Here is an 18,527-nt window from a genome sequence, read left to right as displayed (position 1 = left end):
TGCAACACTTTCTACAGAATGAACCATATTTTATTTGCTAAAAATGCTATTTCCCTAACCTCAGTCCCACTTCATATCCATATAAATGTATTTCAAATTCAATCTGTATATATTCTTTCAGGATCAATCTGCCGTGGTTCTGGAACTGGACACATACCACATTCACTTCAGCTCAAATTTTCAAAAGCAACGCAATATGGACTACCAAGACAGCTCATTTTCTGAGGGTTTAATTTTCAGATGGCAGGTATACCGCACTTTCTGAAAATCAGGTGTCCATAAGAAAAATGGTTCACAAAATCTTCTCCCCTAAAATAAAGGTGGAGTATAGGGAAATTATCATGCATTTTTGCTAAATAAATGGAACAGTTGAAGTGTCATGGCTTTAGGATTATGTTTTACTTTCTGTATGGCTCACAGCCTGAAGCTATGGAGTGCAAAAGGTACTTCAAAGCCTTTTGTGTTCCTGACTAGCCTCTACAGACATTATGTTGTTACTCCATGTGGGTTCTGCTAATGCTTGTGCCACTATTTTATTGTTAATTTTTCATACAATTCTAATTAGTGAAATGACCCACTGAAAGATCTTTATCTGTTGACTACTTCATAACTCAGTTCAAATCTATTCTATTTACAGCCAAGGCTGAATTGTCCTGACACGTCATATAGAGAATTTTTCCTTGATGATAATTTTAACAGTCTGAAATATTAATGAGATCTTACTGAAAACCTACAGTAGTGTTTGCAGTAAGGCTCTGTCTTCTACCAGATGTCAGACCAAATTCATCTCATGTTTGCAGCTGCAACCATATTAATTATGAAAGCATTATATACACTTCACTGGAGTCACACACAGTTGAATTTGCCTGCACAGTCTACATACTATGTTGTTGGATATGAAGCTTAAGTACCAAGAAAAACTCGTTTTTTTTTTTTTTTTTAAATCTCCCGCACCTGATCGTTGGCTGTACACACATCTTTGAAGATGATACGTGAAATTAATAGCATTGAAAATATTTATAATCTGAAAATACCTTTTTTTTTTTTTTTTTCAGAAAACTTGAAAACTCTGCTTTACTTTGTTCCCCAACCTCCCTCTCTCAAACAGACTGCAGATTATAAGTGCAAAGAAACAAACAGAAAAAAAGCAGAACATGACCTGGCCGGTTTGACCGTACAGGTAGTCACCGCTTGCATGGGTGATGCTGCTATCCACGCAAGAAAGCACGAGGTTTGAAGCTTCCCCATAAAATACTGAAATAAGATGAATCTGAAGGGTGCCCTGAAAACACCACTCACCAAGGGAAACTCGCGCTCGCGCGCAGACATGCACAGTGTGGAGTACCCTACACTGCAGGAGGCGACATGCATTTTAGCACTCATGCCCAGTGGGGTCGGGGAGAGATGAAGCAAAAAGCTCTCCCCTTCACTAACTGGGTGCCGGGGACTGTACAAACCTCAGTGGCAGTGGTCTCACCATCAGCTGCAGTATCCGTCTGCTCACTGTCAGTCTATTTTGTTAGACAAGTAACCACGTTCCAAGAGGAAGGCAGGAATAAAGAATAAACCCATCTCATCAGTACACGCAGGCCACATGGAGAACTGTTAAATTCAACATCCCTGTGAACTGCATTAGCATTGCTTTTCAAATCACGCACAAGTCAAAGAAGCAAAATAAAAATGCTATATTAGTAAACAGAACAGACTCAGAGGAAGACTCAAGGCGTACTGTACACAGTATACGGCTTTACTGTAACAAATTTATAAGCCAAACAAAATGTTACAGAAAAAGTGTTATTTGAGTAGCAGATTTTATTTTTATTTTTAAGAAAGCCAGGTGGCTTGAAAAAAAAAGGAAAAAAAAAAGATATTTTCTAAACAAACTTTTCCTCCCATATTTTTTTTATAAGAATATTATTTATCAAGGGTTTTTTTTTTAGCCAATATAGATTAATGGGTTGCTTGACTTTTTATCTGGAGGGGGAAAAGATAATTAAATACAAACAAACAAACAAACAAAAGGCTACTTTAACAGTCACCTGACTTTCAGCCCCTCATTTGTACAGAAGGTGTCTTATATCCACATTTATACACTATGAGGCTGTCTGCATTACCAAGGAGTAGAAATAACTGTACCCTCAGCCCACCTACTGCCTGCCTATGGAGTAAAAGTAGGTAGGGCTCAGATCCCACTTCGTTCCAATAAAGAGCAGCTGACATTGTCACCAATAGTAAAAAGAAATAAAATTGTTATTTAAAAAAAAAAAATCAAAATACTTCTCATTCCATTTAAGAATATGGACAAAAGCAGGAGAAAAATAAAATTAACTCCCTCCCCCCCACAACACTCACTGGGTACAAGTGATAAAAAGGAAACAAAGCACAGCATTGCACAGACTGATCTGTCCCTGCTTTGCTCTGGTAGAATATTGACACCAAGAATAACATTTTAGCGGAGAACCCAAGTGTTGAGGCGTAAATAGAGAGTCAAGTGTAGGTTACTGCAGGCTGAGAAGACAGATCAAATGACTATTTTTGATGTTATACAAGCTTACGGAAAACTATTAAGTAATGAAAGGGCTCCCTAATGCCCTAGATTGGCACATACAAGTTGTTTTAACGTCAGTGAAACCTTTTGTTTTGATTAGTGATTTTCTGTGGTCCTTAGATAATCTAAAGTAACACCAGCAGGCAACCTAAGGCCAGGACAATATATCTCATCCTCAAATCACATCAGTATGAAACAGGAAAAATAGGCAACCTTCTGCAAGACACGGATGATCAGTCTAAGTTTGAATTTCCTATTTTCTGTCATTTCCTGACAACTGCAATGATTCATATTTTTTTTTTTGTTTTGTTTTCACTGCTTTATTCTTTATCATTCATTTCTTCAAATAACTTGTATTACTTGTATGACAGGCATAAGAATAAGCAGATATTTTGAACTATTGGGTAAGTGCATGAATGCAAGTTAAATGCAATTTTTCAAGTAATAACCACTCACTATACAGACCACGTTTACTTTTAAATAAATCTGTACTGCCAAAATAGGCTACCTATCTGGTCAGGCTGCTTTCACTAAAACATTACAAAACATTTCTCTGAAAATTGTTTCTTTATTAGCATAGAAGCTCACATCTTTAAAACATAAATAACTGTATGGCAACATGAAAAAAAAAAAAAAACAAAAACAAACAATCAAAAAAAACACCTTATGCATTGTCACTACTATTAAAAGAAAAAGGAATTAATAAACCTAGGCATTTAAAAAGAATTAAAAGATTTGTGTCAAGGCATTACATTGTGAGTCTGGCATATACTGTGCACTTGAGAACTTGAAGTTGGGTATTAGTGAAAAGTCAATAGCAATGCTAGCTACCAAGGTACCAGTGCAGAAACTAATGAAATCGAAGGGGACAGATCCTGTCTCTGACTGCACAGACTCTGTCCAGATGCACCGTTCAAAGGAGGTTGAAGCTCAACAAAGAATGAGATATGGCCTGTAGCTCTTATAAGTGCCTTCTGCATCACTGTGTGCAATATTTGGTGAGCTGGAAGCACATTTGGGGAAAAATTTATTTCCCCATAACAGCAGTGAAGTCCTAAATAAGGCATAGAACTTGGTTCATTGTAACATACATGTCTGCTAACAAGCCAATCAAGAGCCATGGAGTAGAAGTCAGCATTACTGGGTTACTTGAAATAAAGACTGTTGCAGAGCACGGAAGGGCCAATTATGAGGTTCAGCAAGGCAGGTGCCCTCAGCAGCAGGGAGTAAGAAAGGTTGAGCTTGAATCAGAGAGGGGCTGCAGTGCACTGCACGGCAGGCAGCCGCTGCTTGTGCTCGTGGGCAGGCGAGGGGCTGGAAGGGAAGAGAAAGCAGCTACCTCCTGAGATGCTGTGGCTGCACGTCCTGTAGCTTGTAATTGTAATTGCTGTGATTTGTTTTGCCAATGTAATGCAGACATGCCCAAGTTTAAAACATATTCACTTTCATGCAATATTTTGAACAAGAAATACCCCCTGGATTAGGCACAAGTCTGTGTTGTCTGCCAGAAAGCACTGCCAGAGTAATCACCGTCATAAAAAAGCTACACTAAAAAGCCTATTTTGTACATTTTTATGCTCAATACTTCCTAATTTTACTACGAAAAGAAATGCTCATTTCTGAAAGAAGAGCAGAAAAATGCATTATATAAACACTGCCTCATTATTGCCTCTGGAGCTGGCACTGTATTAATGCTGCTATTGCTATTAGATTAATCCAAGTGCAAAGCTAATGCAAATTGAGACATAAATGCTATCTCAAAGCGAGGACATGAAATGAGACAGCAAAATTTTGGATGCTTTTTATCAGAAATTACATATTATTACTTATTTGTTAGGCATTACAGAGCCAAAAGCATTTAAAGGCAATGTTTTTACAAGATAAATTGATACAACTTTTGGCTTTCCATGAAAAGGAAATGAAATCCTGCACCAAGTCTTACAAAAACAGCAACGGCAGATTTCACAAATGTTTAGAAGCACAAGATATTTATTGAAACCAATAGTGTGATGGCATAGACAAGTGGCCCATACAGCTTTTACAAATGGCCAGCTGGTCTGCAAGTATCTGATCTGGTGTTTTTACATACAAAGCAAAGTGTATTGGTGCATTTTGAGGATGAAGGAAAAAAGGAAAAAATCAGAAAAAATGAACTCATTATTTTATTCTGTCAACCAAGAATAACAAGGTACCAGCAAAAACAGAGACCACTTACTCTGTTACTTAATCAAGCAGATTCCTTTTCTTCTTCTGGATATATTATTATGTCCATAGCTCTCAGAAGCACTATAGATTCTTCTCCTGCTGTTGGTTTATCATCTGCCTGTGATAACCCTCGTAACTTGAGGCATTGATCTTGGCAGTGCTAATTTAACACTGCAAATGGTAAAGGGCCCATGTGGCATGCTCCCGTAACAGCTGTCCCAGTGTGAACTCTCACTGATACATTGGATTTAAGTGTGGGAAAACAATTTAATCATCAGCAGAGATGGGATTAAGGTTTAAAATCCAGATTCAGGTTCTGCTGGACCAGAAAGCCTTTTCTGGACTTGTGATACAGATGATGGCCTCTTACAAAAAGCTAAGCCCGGCTGAATTTTGAACACCCTGAAGTTGGTGAGGGCGCTCATTATTATTGACTAGCAATTTATATAGTGTATATACATTTACATGCATATGTAATTACGCATGAAATTGTACTCCTGTCCCGCTATTTAGATGACTATTCTAACATGCCCTAGGATGAACTGATAGTAAAAAGGAGAGATCTTGGTGGGTCAGATACCATACTTCTGTGTTGATTGTTGAAAATTTGTTTAGCACAAGTCACTTTGCATCAGCTGACATAGTTTGAACCAAGCCACTTACACAGTGTTGTGCCTAACCCTGGGCCCCAAGCTGCACTCCCAACACAAGGAAAAAAAAAAAAAGGGGAAAAAAATAAAAAAAAAAAAAAAGAAAACAACCAAAACCAACCCCAAACCAAAAATCCCATCCCTTCTAACATATCAGCACAGACAGAAATGAGGCTCTGAAAGTAGGACCACTATTGCAGCAATCTAACACTGGTTAGGACTGAAGCACTGAACACAAAAAAGAGTGTGTTCGATGCCGAGGTACACACCTCTTCCTCTGAACTGTCACTCAGGTCATTGGCAAGTGAGGCACTCAAGGAGGCCGCCTTGGGCTCCAGGTAGCAGAGGCACATAGCCAGAGGAAAGGAGAGAGTGAGGGCATATGGCACTGAGAAAGAGGCAGAGAGCAGAAAGAAAAAAATGAAGAGGAAGCAAGGCACGAGGGAGGGGGAGCGGATGGGAAGGTAATGCTGCACGCTGGCAGGCAGGAGGTTGGTTTCGGAGAGGTTAGGGAGCGACAGGTAGCCGTCGTCATCCAGGAGAGAAGGGAATGACTCGGGAAGTTGCAAGGAGAAGGAAAACAAAGTCCCGCCTTTGCTGGCTTTTTGCTTATAGCCGAAACCCACGTCTTGCTCAGCGGAGCAAACTCTGCCTTTTCTGTCGGAGTCCGGCTCTGACTCCCCGTGCTTTGGAGCACCCTCTTTAGGCGACTCGCAACCTAATGACTTTTTTCGAGCGCTCTCCTTGCATCTCCTGCGAAGCTTTGCTGAAGATGCATGGGGGCCAGGCTGCGAGGATGGCGAGGAGTGGCGTGAGTCAGCGCCAAGCAAAGGTGGCTGGTGACAGAGAAAGAGCAGCAAACAAGGCGCAAAAGCAAAAGGACAAAAAGAAAACTGTCATTAGTTAATTTTCTTCTGTGATGATAAATAAGATATATTTATATATATTATTATAAACAGTACTTTAACACCACAGCTTTTCACTGAGTTAAATGTTGCATGTTCCCATGCTGCACACCACACGTATTAGTAAATAATGGTTACAGATTACAAAAGGCAACTTCTCAGTTCAGCATTTGTCTAGTCATCTGTAGTACAGGATTTAAATAAAAATCTTCATGGCCATTTGTGGAGGTGCAGGTGCTGCCAATTTCCACTTTCTGCACAACTTGCTTCAGATCTTAAGGAGCTTTCAAACATGAAGTAAATGGATAGCAACAAACTTACTCAAGTCATGAAGAGACAGAATTGGGGCCAGATGCCTTGGAGAACCTCAGTAGTAATTGTTAAGACCCCTAAGGTTTTAATCTGTGTGCCCAAATTCCAGCATTATATTTTTTAAAAAATGCTAGCTCATAAAACTAATCAAAACACATTCTGTTTTTGGCAGGGGTCAAAAGAAACTGTATTAGGTTGATACCTAGCCAAGCAGCAGCTCCTCAGCCCACCTCTCCCCATTGCCCAGCCCTGCCCTCACTCTGTGCACCCCACCACACTGGCCCCATGCATGGCCATCTCTGTAGTCAAAAAGTGACTCTTTACCCCTAGGGAAGAGATAAAAAAGTACCAAATGCTTTTGCTACAAATTTTACTACAATGCAGAGTATCCACTACCAACAAACAGGCCTTGCTTTAATGCACCATTTGTAGGGCATTCATCAGGTCTTTAAGATAACTCAAGACAAAAAAAAAAAAAGAAAAAAGGTATAAGCAGGGATGTAACTCAGAAGAAGGTACTCGCTTCTTGCTGACATACAACACACTCCCTAGCAGGCAGCCACAACCAATGTTTAGACACAAAAAAGCCAACAGTTGCCACCAAAATAACCCCCTATCATAGATCTGTCACAACGCTGATGGATATTAGGCATTTTGGCCAAAGTAAAGTAGGCGCACTTAGGTAAAGTGACAAACTGGCTCTTTGACCAAACCATAAGTATCTGAGTTCCTCCACTGCTCATCTTCCTGAGGAGCTTGTAAAAGGCATTTCAACTGCACTCACACTCCAAACTCCCAGGAGTAAAATGACTTCAAAGACAAAACTGCTTTTGTCTGCACAAGACAGTGCAAAATCTGAGCCAACAAGCTGGATCAGTTTTATACACAGGTGGCATCAATGATACGTACTAAGCCTAATCTTTAGCAGTTATACTAACAGTAGGAATGGGATTTCAGTCCAATATTTCCATGGAGGAGTTCATTCCCCTCCCCCTAATATTTTGCTTCTATCTTTTCTTTAATGGGAACAGGTAAAACAAATGTATATATCTATCAGTTCAGGCATTTTGCATTCCAGAATTAAGCAATCAAAACCGAGTCTAACTCCAACAAATACCTTCTTTGTGAATTTAAGGCAGTAAATGCAAGCCAAAATCTAATGCTGATGGACCCATAGGACTTTACGTGAGCTAAATACATAGAACTTCTCTTTATGTTGTAAAGGCAAAAAAGCCAAAGTAAATTTCTTCTTTGCTAATGCAAACGATTCATCTATGGACAGCTTTGCAGCATTAATATTTAGAATAACTTCTGGTGTTTAAACACATATGGATAAATCAAAGGAAAAATGTCTTAGTGGAAAATCTGCAAACCTACACATATATCTTTAAAACAGAAATGTGATTGCAAACTTGTCCTGTGTTTCTTGAGACCCTATTCTCTTCATAATAAATAACAAACTGTTGGCAGGTCCAGTGGAAGCAGGACTAAGATCTCTCTATGCTTACAGGATTGACATTCTGTTAACAGGTGGTTTAAACAGAACCCACCTCTTGGGGGTTAAAATTCATCCATTTGTGTGTGTTTAACTACCATTTTAGGAAAAGTGTTTTCCTAAAAATAGCTCTATTTCTAGCCATCAATAAGGAACATATGATCTTTGAAATGCAGCTGAACCTCTCCAGTGACCTAAATTAACAAACACTTGGAACGGAACTAGTTTCTATTGGATTTTTTCTGCATATTTGATTTTCATCCATGTTTCTCCATGCAGAAACTAATGGAGTTTCAAGGAGACCCTTGTCAAATTTTACAAAGATTATTTTTAATAGCACAATTGCAGCCCACAGTTTCAAAAGAAAATATTTCCTCATCTGCAGTTTCAGTAATTCTGTTTGTTTCCAATTTTTGTACCTTAATTGCAGCTTTTTATTTGAGGATCTGTACCTTTAGCTCATTATATGTACCTTGTTATATGGTAAGGCTAGAAGTTCAGGCTCTCAGATTTACATTCCTAACCAGTTTTCTGGGTATAAAGGTATACATAGTTTTTTCCTCACACATGAAGAGAGTAAATCTTGCACATTTAACAAATGCGTTCCATACAACACGTTCTGAATGATATCCCAGATTCAGTATTTCATAGTGGTTTTTTTTGTTTGTTTTTTTTTCTCTTCAATGTGTAAGAAACAGATGGCAGTTTACACTCAGTCTTTTCTGATTCTACCTTATTTCTCTTCACTATCTATCTCCGAAATACAGCATCTTCTCTGTCCTTCTGATTTACTTTCTTAATATCTCCGTAGATGTAATGCACAGCTGTGTGTTTTATATACATGTGGTGGTGGCAGGATTGGGTTTGGTGACTCACAAATCAAATTTAACAACTGAGTAGAGAATCATCAACAAAAACAGTTTTCTACAGTGAAAATTTCAAAATAGGGAAGTAAATGCTTTTGTAAGCCAGAAAAATGTTTATCATAGTATATTCATACCCAAAGGGAAAAAAATACTCATTGAAATATATGGAGGGAAATATACTGCTATGAGAAGGAAATGAGAAAAATGCCATAGTTTAAAGCACAGAGATATGTACAATGACACAGAACTACTTTGTTGCCCTGTCAAGAAATAGAAAACTTGATGCCCATAGTAATGTTAAAATACAACTGAAGACCAAAAGAGCAAAACACGCCCTTCTAGGCTATTTTCTGAATATTTCATAAAGAGCTCCTGAATGCCATATAAAAAAAACACACTGATAAATGCATTTGCTTTTTCCAAAAGCAGTCCAAGGCAGGAATTGGCTTTTACAACATCATGCAAAAGGATTATACAAATATACAAATTGATTCAAGACATGTATATACATACACATACAACTGTGTATATTTTATGCTCCTCTTACTGGATTAGGTATCTTCTCCCTCCCTAATCATTCTGTGCTGCTCCAAGCGCTCTCCAGGCAGGTCAGTTTAACAGAAAAAAACTAAAAACTCTACCTTTGTGTCATGGCGTATTGCCGAGACTGGGGTGACTTCCTCTTCTCTTTTCTTTTTGCCCTCTTCATCATCTTTTTCTTCTTCTGCCTTTTTCTCTGGCGTCACAGTGGTTATCAAGTTGGTCTGAGAGATGCCCTTTGTTGTGGCGTACTGGCCAGTACCAACCTCTGCAGCAGACACAGAATCCTTCATGTATATTTCATGGTTTTCATTCACTGATGCTAAAAGCAAATATTTAAAGAGGGAAAGTCTGAAATAGCTTTTGCTGAGAAGCTGCATAAAATTAAAAAGCTGGGTTAGTAAAACATTCAGATATTGCTGAAAACACAACTATGTCATGTGTCAGGAAACCAGAAGCATGTGCATACATTTAAATAAACTGTTTACGTGAAATAAAGCTTTTAGCTTTTATATGCATAAACATATATTATGGATGTGTATACACACATTACTGTAGCTAATGTGTGCATTACACAGTTGTTAAATGTTAGCAAGCCATTGTTATTGTAGTAAAACATCAGAGAAAAAATAATGCATTGCCATATGTATCAGGCAGAAAACATACAGAAAAACAGCTATGACATCAGCCGAGGGGATGGAAGAGTGTTTTTTTTTTTTTTTGAAATCTGTCAGAATATAGCAATACAGATCAAATGCAGGGTAAGTAATGCACTGTATTGTAGGAAATAACAATACTGATGTAACACACACGATACTTGAGAATCAAGAAAGGTCGTCTTTCTATTATCAGGTATTAAAGTCTGTCAATTCAGCGAGCTCATTGTCCTAAAAAATTCTGGAAGGAATATTTTAGGATGTAAATGCTTGACAATTCAGCAAACTTAAACATATATAAAGGATTTTAAAATAAATAGTAAATTTACAGATAGAATGTAATTAGTATATTAATATAAACCTAGATCCTGCTCTTCACTACTGTGTAACCAATTTCAAATTCACCAGGACCATTCAAATGTGCAAAGTGACTTGCATGCGTAGCAAATCACAGGGCCAAGATCACAGCATAATCGCAGTGCAGAACATTACTGGCATGTTTGTGTTACAGTAACAACATTAGTGAACAAATCATAAGCATTAATTAAAAAAACAAACAAACAAAAAAAAACTCTCTTCCCCATTTGCACTTAGGCAAATTAGCATAATAAAAACCTTGCAGAGTCTAACAAAAGCTTGAAAAAAGCTTTCAGATATCTTGTCTCTTGGGTATGAGCTCAGGAGGCGGGAGAGAGCAAAACGAGTAGAGGGAGACATCTTGTTTAGATGTTACAAACAAAATAGTGCACAAGGGTAATTTCTGCTTTGAGACACATGCACAGCAATCAGGTCACCAGTTGCTTGGTAACGAGCAAGAAGCACATCAGAATTAGAGGATTCCAAAATAATTAATGACAAGCAGCATCTTTAGGGGGAGAAAAGAAGGCTCGTCACTCGTACTTTTAAATCATGGTTTCTCCCCCTCCCCACCATCAGCTATATTCATTGCAATTCATCGGTCATATTCTGCAGGAGAAATCACCTTTTTTTTTTTTTTTTTAAAGTTTGTAAAGATTCTAAGTTTGGTCTCAGTATTTTTTTCTACAAAAATAAATTGCAACCTACTTTTACTCAATATCTGACAACAATAACAGCTGATGAAGTAGCTGAGACTGCATCCCATGCTGGTATAATCTAAGGAGCAGCAAAAACTTGACTTCCGTGAACCACAGAGAAAGAGAGGAGGAGAGAGGACCTACTGTTAACCTGCACGTTACTTTCCATCTTACACCCTCAAAAGTGATGTACATAGAAAGCCCGCTAGGACTCATCAGAGTGAGGTACTAGTTAACAAGCAGGAGTTATTACTCTCTGGAGGGAAATAACTCATTTATGAGTTTTAACATATACTTAAATGAAAAACCTGTATAGGGAAAAAACAAACAATCAAACAAAAAAACTAAATTAAACAAAACCCAAACAATTATTCATGTAAAGTCACTGAAGCCAGACTTGCTCTGGAGGGCAAGCCCAGTCTGACAGATTTGAGTACCTTGATCTTCTCCCAGGCTGGGAAGGGATCTGTAGGAGTGAGGCCAAGGAATAAGGCCCACGAAGAGTATGCTCCCTATAACATCCTCCAGGCAAACATTTTGTAACTGCAGAAGCAGTAAATTCAGGACATTATTTATCTGTATCCTGCTCATGGCAACCGGTGGGCCACCTTCCTGATGCCCCTCAGTCTGGTCTTTATCTGCTTTCTCCCTCCTGGAGAAATGGCTCCTGAAAACCACTGCAGGCCGTCATTTATAAAAAGGCTCCATGACAACACAGAAGATGTGTTGTGGAAAGCTAGCAAGCTTTGTAGGGCTACCTGATGCCTATCCTGTTTCATCTGAGACACTTTCCTGCTGCTTTACCCTCTACTGCCTGGGTGAATGTTCCCATTGCAAGGCCTCATGAACCTAATTTCTAAGTCCAGCTATGCAGACAAGTGTAAGTACTGCCTCATTTCCCACACAAGCTGTATGCTGCACAGGTCATTAGGAGCAGAAGGGCCAGCTGTACTGACACAGCCTCCATCCCTGGTACGCAGCAAACGTGCAGGTACTCACGTTCTCCTCTCAGCAGAAGCTCAAGGGATATGAGATTACAAGAGGTTTACATCTAATTTAAAGCAGTGACCACGGTGACTTTAACTTCTGAAAAAGTCAGTTAAGAGGACCTTACCCCCATCTAAGCTGCGGGACATAGTATAACGTTTACTAGAAGACCGCTCAAAGTAAGGCGCGGGCCGGTCTATGAGCGCGCTGGCTCTTCTTGTCTGAGCCTGCGTCCTGCCACTGTAGCGAAACTTGGAGCCCAGCGTCAGGAACTTCTTTGGAGGTGCTTCAGGTAGCAGGAGCCTAAAACACACCAAGACAGACAGGAATTACTCCACTTCCTCCACAGATCAGCCTATTGCTTCTGCAGAGGGGAGAAGACCACTGCTTCATATCATTACCCATTGGGACCTAAGTCTCAGAGGTCCGTGCTGAGAAAGAGATCAAATAATGCCTCACATACAACACTACAACATCATTTAGCTAAAGTGCTAAGACCACAGGGCAATATTCATTCATAGGGATGCAAACATTTTTCAGGTCAGAGCCTTCCCACACTCTGTATTTTGGCTACAGCATTTGCTGAAGTTTGCTCCATTCTCCTGCTATGGAGTTTATGCTCTAAAAATTGATTTTCCATGAAAAATCAGAAACACCCAAAAATGCACAATTTCTTTTTAGATCTTGTGATACTAAAATAGCTTTCATATGAATCTACAGACAACTTGAACCAACAGTTTTAAGAAAGGAGAGAAATTCTTCAGTCCTCCCAAAAATCTTGAGAGGGAAACACTGGACACTCTCTCATGCCATTGAAAAGCTTACCATTTTGGGTTCTCATTGCTAAAAATCTCTTTGCTGACTATCTTAGCACAAACTAGTTACTGCGTTTATTCTACTATCCCAAACTTTTCTCAAGTCATCATAGATGACAAAAGCATAGCTGCTTATGCATAGTTGCAAAATTCCTCAGAAATATAAAAATTACAACCATGGATTTCTTATTCTACATGACTAAATATTACACCACTGCTTACTGTTTGTATCTTCATATGCAATTAAGTCAAAATCAAATCTCTCTTTTTTTTTTTCTTTTTAAACACATATATCCCAGTATATACACACATATATATATTTTAACACATATGTCCCAGTAACTTTCCATACAAGTTGTTCTACCTATACAAGTGTAGAAGAGTCCCATGGCTTTTTTAAGTATAGTGACCGACAACATCATGGCACAGATAAAGCAAAACAATTAATTAGAATCATATGGTGATTTTAAACATTCAGTATCTAACTGAAATACTATGAAAAAAGAATGGGTGAAACATTTCACATTTGTAAGGAGCAATAATCATCTTTTCTTGTCTGCTCAGAGGCACCTCTTGATCAAAATGACAATTTGCTTTGAAGGGTTTTGTCTGTGCTAACAAGATTGTTCTTTTTTGTTGCATTTTATGGCACACCTTTAGGAAAAGAAATTGACGTACCTGAAAAATGTATGGTGCTCAACACACACTTTCCATAAGCGCTTTGCGGCGCGATGGTTTGGCAGCTTAAACCCAATAGTGCTTTCAAACTGCTCAAACTAGGTGGAAAAAAAGAAAAAGTACACATTTGATGTGGTGCATCTATATTTAGATAGTATGCACAGGTACACAGGTTCATCTTCATTTCCTCTGTCTATATCATCTCTTTGCAGTCTCATGTATATAACTGTATATACACATACTCCAGACTACTGTCTGGGAAGGAAACTGTGAATAGTAAACAAAGGCAGCTTTTGGGGATTGCTTTTTTTGGGGAAAACTTAGATAATGACGAAGAGGTTTTTGATGCTGACAGTGATGTTTTATGCACTATAGTAACAGAGATCAGTTAAGACTTGGGAGATTTCTGAGGGGAAGAAAAAAAAGCTAACAAAAACATTTAAGTGCTTTAACCCTAATGTTTCAACTTCACCAGTTTAAAGAACAGTGGGAAGCCTGATAATAGCCTGGAAGGGAGCAATAGTCTCCTGGGACTGGTCTGGTCTCACACAGCCCTATATTAAGGAGAATTACAGTGAAAGAACTAGAGTTAGTAAATCACAGTATTTTTAGCTAATTTAGCTCCTGGGAAGGATGAGAAAAGGAACAGGTAATTGAAAGAGTTGGCTGGGGACACTAAGTGACCTCTTTGGGTTTTGCTGCAGATTTATATTCCAGATGCAAAAGCTGTGACAGCTACAACTGCTGTAACATGTTGATGGCTACATGCAGATAGCTGAGTAGCTGAAATAGTGTTGCTGTGATTGGGGAAAGGTAGGCAGAAGGGCACTTGTAAGGAAGCCTAGACCTCTATGGGGAACTGACAGAGAGAAACATGGCAGGAAACAGCAAAACAATAAAGATGATAGAAGCAACACATGAGATGGTGAATCACATTATCATCAAATGTGATTTCAAATGGACTGCATTAATCATTTTGCAGAAGTAACTATGACCTGGTCACAAGAAGCTACATACCAAGACCAGCAGAGCTCAGTAGGAAATCAGTGGTGGAGAGCTTGAATACAGATATTGGGAACATCAGTGGCTATTCGATTTTTTTTTTTTTTTTTCTTTTAAATTAAATTCAAGACTGCGAAGTTGGTGAATAAGACTGTGTCTGCTGTGAGGCAGAAGATGTAGGTTTGTGGATTTTGGTTTACAGCTCTACAACTGCTCAAGCCCTGATGCTGGTGGTGGCGCCAATAGATTTCCCAGGTCAGTTATGAAGCCAGTAGAGACATTGGCTCAGGACTCCCAACTGCCATATTACATTAAGGGAGAAATGCAATCCTCAAAGGGAGAAATGCAGTCCTCAACCAGGTAATTTCTGTCCTCCTATATAGCTACAACCTCTAAAATGGATATATATGGATTTTTAATCCATCGCAGTCCGATTACTATGTCAGAAGTTCAAATGGAGACCCTTTTGTTTATGATGATCTTGAACTCTTCCTGGGATTTTTGCTAAGATTTATCATATTTCTGTGTTAGTGTATGCTTGCCACATGAGGTAGACAGACGCACGTTACCAGCGCTGTATTTGCTATGCATGCGGCTGAGCCACGAGAGGGCACTCACTGTACGAGATTTCACAACACCTCCTTATGTGTTATAACATGAGCTCCTATGGGCCTGGAAGGGCTGATGCATGTAGCTACCAAAAATGCTGACTGATGGATGCTGGACTCCATTTTTATGAGTCTCCAGATTTCGACTTAGACCCCACATTTACTAGTCTGATATGCTTATAAAATTTGGTATGTCCTGTTTGCATCTTACTGTGTAAGATGAATAGACACTAATTCAATATACAACATGTTGGTGGATAATGAGCACTCCATGGATATGCAGTACATTATTTAAATGCCCAAAGTATTCATAACATGGATTAGCTTTTTGCATGCAGATAACCATATTTACTGTTTACATTAGTTCATGGATGTAAACAGAAAAACACCAAAGATTTTACCTGTATTTTAAATAAAGTATTTACCTACTCTTTCCTAAGAAAATCAGCACAGATTAAAAAATATAAATGAAAAGGAATGTTAAAGGGCTGTAAGACATGACAAATCAACAAATCAATGAGAACACAGGTTTTTGGAAAAGGTTCATTCACTGAAGAGTGTCAGGATGCCCTTACCTCCCCTGGTCGGATTTTGATGTAGAAGTTGTTCCTCTTGTAGGAAATTTTCAGAACCTTTGGCCAGGCAAATCTATTTATTCTGAGTCGGTCTCGATATATTAAGAGGCCACTTGCGCAAACACCTAACATGATTTCCACTCCTTCAGAATCCTAGAAAAGCAAGCAATATACTTTTTGAATACTTTTCTCTTCAAATCCCATAGTACTATAGATTCTTGTCTACTGTGCTTCTGTCTGAGCTACAAATCTGTAATGCGTCAGCTACAGTGACCTTATTTCTGAGAGCTACACTACTCATTGACCGCATTCATGCAAGTAATAGTAAGGTTGGGCAGGATCAGAACCTGAGTGTTGTGGAAGTTATCTCGTCTTTTAGAAAGACTCCAAAAGGAGGGGGTTTCACTTTAGGTAGTATTAAAATAATGATATTAACAATACAGAACACTTTAATTACTTCTTAAGCATCATTAAGATAAATACGAGATTGAAAGTAAGTAGGACTGTATACACATTTACCAGTCCCAGCATCACCCATTCTGCATGACTAAGCCTTGTGAATCAGACAGATTTTTTTTCTCAAAGTCAATCTTCAGTGCTTACCATCACCACTAGCCTGTAAAATTGTATTTATTTATTTTTTTTCATTTAGCTAAGTACTAATAGTTCTAGAGAAAAGAAACTTCCACCTTAAAGCACAGAGTCCTCTGGTAATTATTTTAAAATAACTTAATGTTGTAAAAGTCAGCTATAAAGATGTCATCGTATGATAATCATGAAATGAATTAATAATTTTCTGCTATTTTTCCAAACATCTTCTAGGCAATAGTGAAAGTTTAATTACATTTATTACATTTTAAGATGAGCACAAAGGCACACATGGCCAGATGAAGAGCCTATAGCACAGCTTGAATTTAAAAAAAAAAAAAAGCATGCTTTTAAAGTCAGAGACACGACAATGAATTAGTGCCACAAGGTCACTCCACTGTTAAAAAACATGTATCAATAAAGGATGTATGCTTCAACAATGATGGTATAACCCCCCAAAAGATATCTGTTTTCTAAATAAGGCTCTCATGTGATAACATCATGAGGTACTGCAGAAGAGAGAAAGTTATTTTTTTTCAGCAGACTTCAGTTTTACAATTTCCTAAGGAAAAAGTAATGTTTAAATACAGTGAATACATTTTTTTTAAATGAAGTCTCATTGCCTGTGATCACACTGACTGGAAAACGCTTGAAACACGTACATGCTCAAATATGGCACGTAGCTGCAGCTGAAAGGGGCTATTTCTTTTATTATACTTTCTTAAAACCTTCCTGATAAATGTTTCCTTTCTTCCTCTTCACCTTTGCGGCAGACCTCAATCCATTCAAGGCTTCTTTTGTGTTTTTTTTTTTTTTTTTTTTTTGGTGTCAGAAACTGCTTTTCAATGCGATACTACTGGCATAAAACAAAACCCAAGTACGAGGAGAATTTGGCTGTTTTTCAGGAGCCATGCAGTTGCACAGAACACAACGCTCTTTGCTCTGTCGTCTGAGGCACAAGATGCTGAACTGCACATACCCATAGCTCTGCATACGAATGGGAGGTTTTGTCAGAGTGCTGACAGCCCAGAGGACAAATCTATCCATCTGAACACATTCTTAATTGTAGCCCTGTGCTAGGTAATTGAGAGCTAGTTTTAACAGCAGTTGGCAAGTCCAGCATCTGTTGAATAACTTGGATACCTGCACAGCCTTAATGAATTGACGTTGACACAGAGACATCTGCCACTGAACAACTTCAAAAAGGCATCCATAGAGACGCTGGTCCCACAGCCTGATACTATCCCATCTCACCACCAGGCCTAATTAAAACCAACTGCTGCTTCTCATGCAGATTCTAGTTTTCCTACTTTTAGCTCAGTTTCCAAGATTATCATTTGATTTCTTACTCTACAGACAGACCCAATGCATTACCAATGCAGCTTTCTCTATTAAGAATATCACTTTAGAAAGAGATTGGCTTGACTAACAACTTCGTTTGCTCTGAGTCTTTCAATATGAAGAACAGAACAGTAAAACTAGACACTGATATTTTGTAGGAAAAAAAAAAAAAAAAGGTTATCTCAGGACATCCTATCTTAAATTTCTCAGCCTTTCTCCAGTATTCTGAAAAAAATACTCAGGTCTTAATGCCATGCTATGTCAAATTTTCGGTAATGAAGCTTGTAACATATTTAGAGCAGAACTCACTTTGTTGCTGTTCTGCAGATTTATTTGAGTTGGACAAAGGGTGTTGAAAAAAAAAGCTACTGAGTAATATTTATCAATCCTTTTCTATCTCTGTTCCAAAGGTGCCTCAAGATTTTGTACCTATCTGCCATTCATGGGAAAAACAGTGGCATGCCTCCTGGTCAAGTGCTGCCCATTGAGCCATACACATATTTTTCATTTTCAGTGGAGGCAATTAACAGAACACAAAAGATTACCTTGAATTCTGTAACACACATGCACAGATCCTATGAAGTGCTCCAGGGACACGGTTGCATGCCCTTTCAAGATCCAAGCTGCAAATTTATCTCGGTTCTTGAAAGGATCTGCTGCAGCATAAAAACAGGCTCACAGCAATTTGACCTTTACAGAAA

General features: G+C 38.5%; 1 protein-coding gene across 35 annotated transcripts in view; it reads right to left on the bottom strand.

Annotated features, from left to right (window-relative positions):
- EPB41L3 (erythrocyte membrane protein band 4.1 like 3) overlaps window positions 1-18,527 on the bottom strand; it is a 94,513-nt gene that overhangs the window by 13,678 nt on the left and 62,308 nt on the right. For 20 of the 35 annotated variants that reach the window (XM_038174215.2, XM_072034735.1, XM_038174212.2 and 17 more), the window contains exons 9-14: window positions 15,898-16,050; window positions 13,713-13,810; window positions 12,347-12,522; window positions 9,623-9,843; window positions 5,673-6,239; window positions 1,458-1,511 (exon numbers count right to left, since the gene is read on the bottom strand). In XM_038174215.2, the coding sequence (XP_038030143.1) occupies window positions 1,458-1,511; window positions 5,673-6,239; window positions 9,623-9,843; window positions 12,347-12,522; window positions 13,713-13,810; window positions 15,898-16,050 (1,269 nt within the window). The remainder of the gene's footprint in view (window positions 1-1,457; window positions 1,512-5,672; window positions 6,240-9,622; window positions 9,844-12,346; window positions 12,523-13,712; window positions 13,811-15,897; window positions 16,051-18,527) is intronic. The other 15 variants (XM_072034736.1, XM_072034740.1, XM_072034737.1 and 12 more) reach the window with 4 other exon arrangements.

This window comes from Anas platyrhynchos, chromosome 2 (genome assembly GCF_047663525.1).
Source record: "Anas platyrhynchos isolate ZD024472 breed Pekin duck chromosome 2, IASCAAS_PekinDuck_T2T, whole genome shotgun sequence".
Taxonomy (NCBI): domain Eukaryota; kingdom Metazoa; phylum Chordata; class Aves; order Anseriformes; family Anatidae; genus Anas; species Anas platyrhynchos.
Note: the sequence above shows the minus strand (reverse complement) of the source record. Positions and strands in the feature narration are given on the sequence as shown.